The 700-nt window shown below is 45.1% G+C and overlaps 1 protein-coding gene across 1 annotated transcript; it reads right to left on the bottom strand.

Moving 5' to 3' along the window:
* Positions 1-232: 232 nt before the first annotated feature.
* On the bottom strand, positions 233-600 carry EMH_0000600 (uncharacterized protein; the record flags this gene model as incomplete). The annotated part of the gene is made up of 2 exons (XM_038022258.1): positions 233-464; positions 596-600. The coding sequence occupies 2 exons, from the start codon at positions 598-600 to the stop codon at positions 233-235; spliced, it is 237 nt and encodes a 78-aa protein (XP_037878112.1).
* Positions 601-700: the final 100 nt, after the last annotated feature.

Genomic DNA, 700 nt, shown 5'->3' with positions numbered 1-700 from the left:
GTGAAAGTACTCGTGACCCACCACACCCAAAATTCTCTCATACTCCGCATCTGCATACACAAAACCCTAATTTAGGGTTTAGGGTTTAGGGTTTAGGGTTTTCGTCTGCTGGAGCTGGTGCCCCTACCCAATAAACCTAAACCCTAAACCCTAAACCCTAAACCCTTTTTCTCTCTAAACCCTAATACAAATCTAAACCCTTACAAAAACACTACGGCACAGATCTTATATACTATCCTTCCTCTACCCTCTGCTGCTGCTGCTGCTGCTGTTGCTGCTGCTGCTGCTGCTGTTGCTGCTGCAACGGCCCCTCTAACTCATCCGTTTCTGCTGCTACTCCTTCCGTTCCAGCTGCATCTACTCCTCCTCCTCCTCCTACTACCACTGCTGCTGCTGCTGCTGCTGCAGCTGCTGCTGCTGCTGCTGCTGGTGCTGCAGCAGCTAACCTGTGGTGGTTTTTGGGTCTGCGAGCAGCAGCGAGGAGTTGAATATATTAAGGCCTTTATTCTCCATAGCGCCCATATTAAAATCTCGTACACAAACGATAGAAAAAGTATATAAATCATATTCTCTTTTATATTCTTTCTCGTCCCACTCCATTGCTTTTTTTAACGAAGATAAAGCAAAATATAACTTTTTACTGTTTTCTTCTTCGCTGTATATTCGTAACTCCACCTTCTTGCCGCTCTGAATATATACA

The sequence above is a fragment of the Eimeria mitis genome, genomic scaffold (assembly GCF_000499745.2).
Source record: "Eimeria mitis Houghton genomic scaffold, Emh_scaff13484, whole genome shotgun sequence".
Classification (NCBI taxonomy): Eukaryota; Apicomplexa; class Conoidasida; order Eucoccidiorida; family Eimeriidae; genus Eimeria; species Eimeria mitis.
The sequence above is the reverse complement of the archived record's forward strand: the minus strand, read 5'-3'. Positions and strand labels throughout refer to the sequence as shown.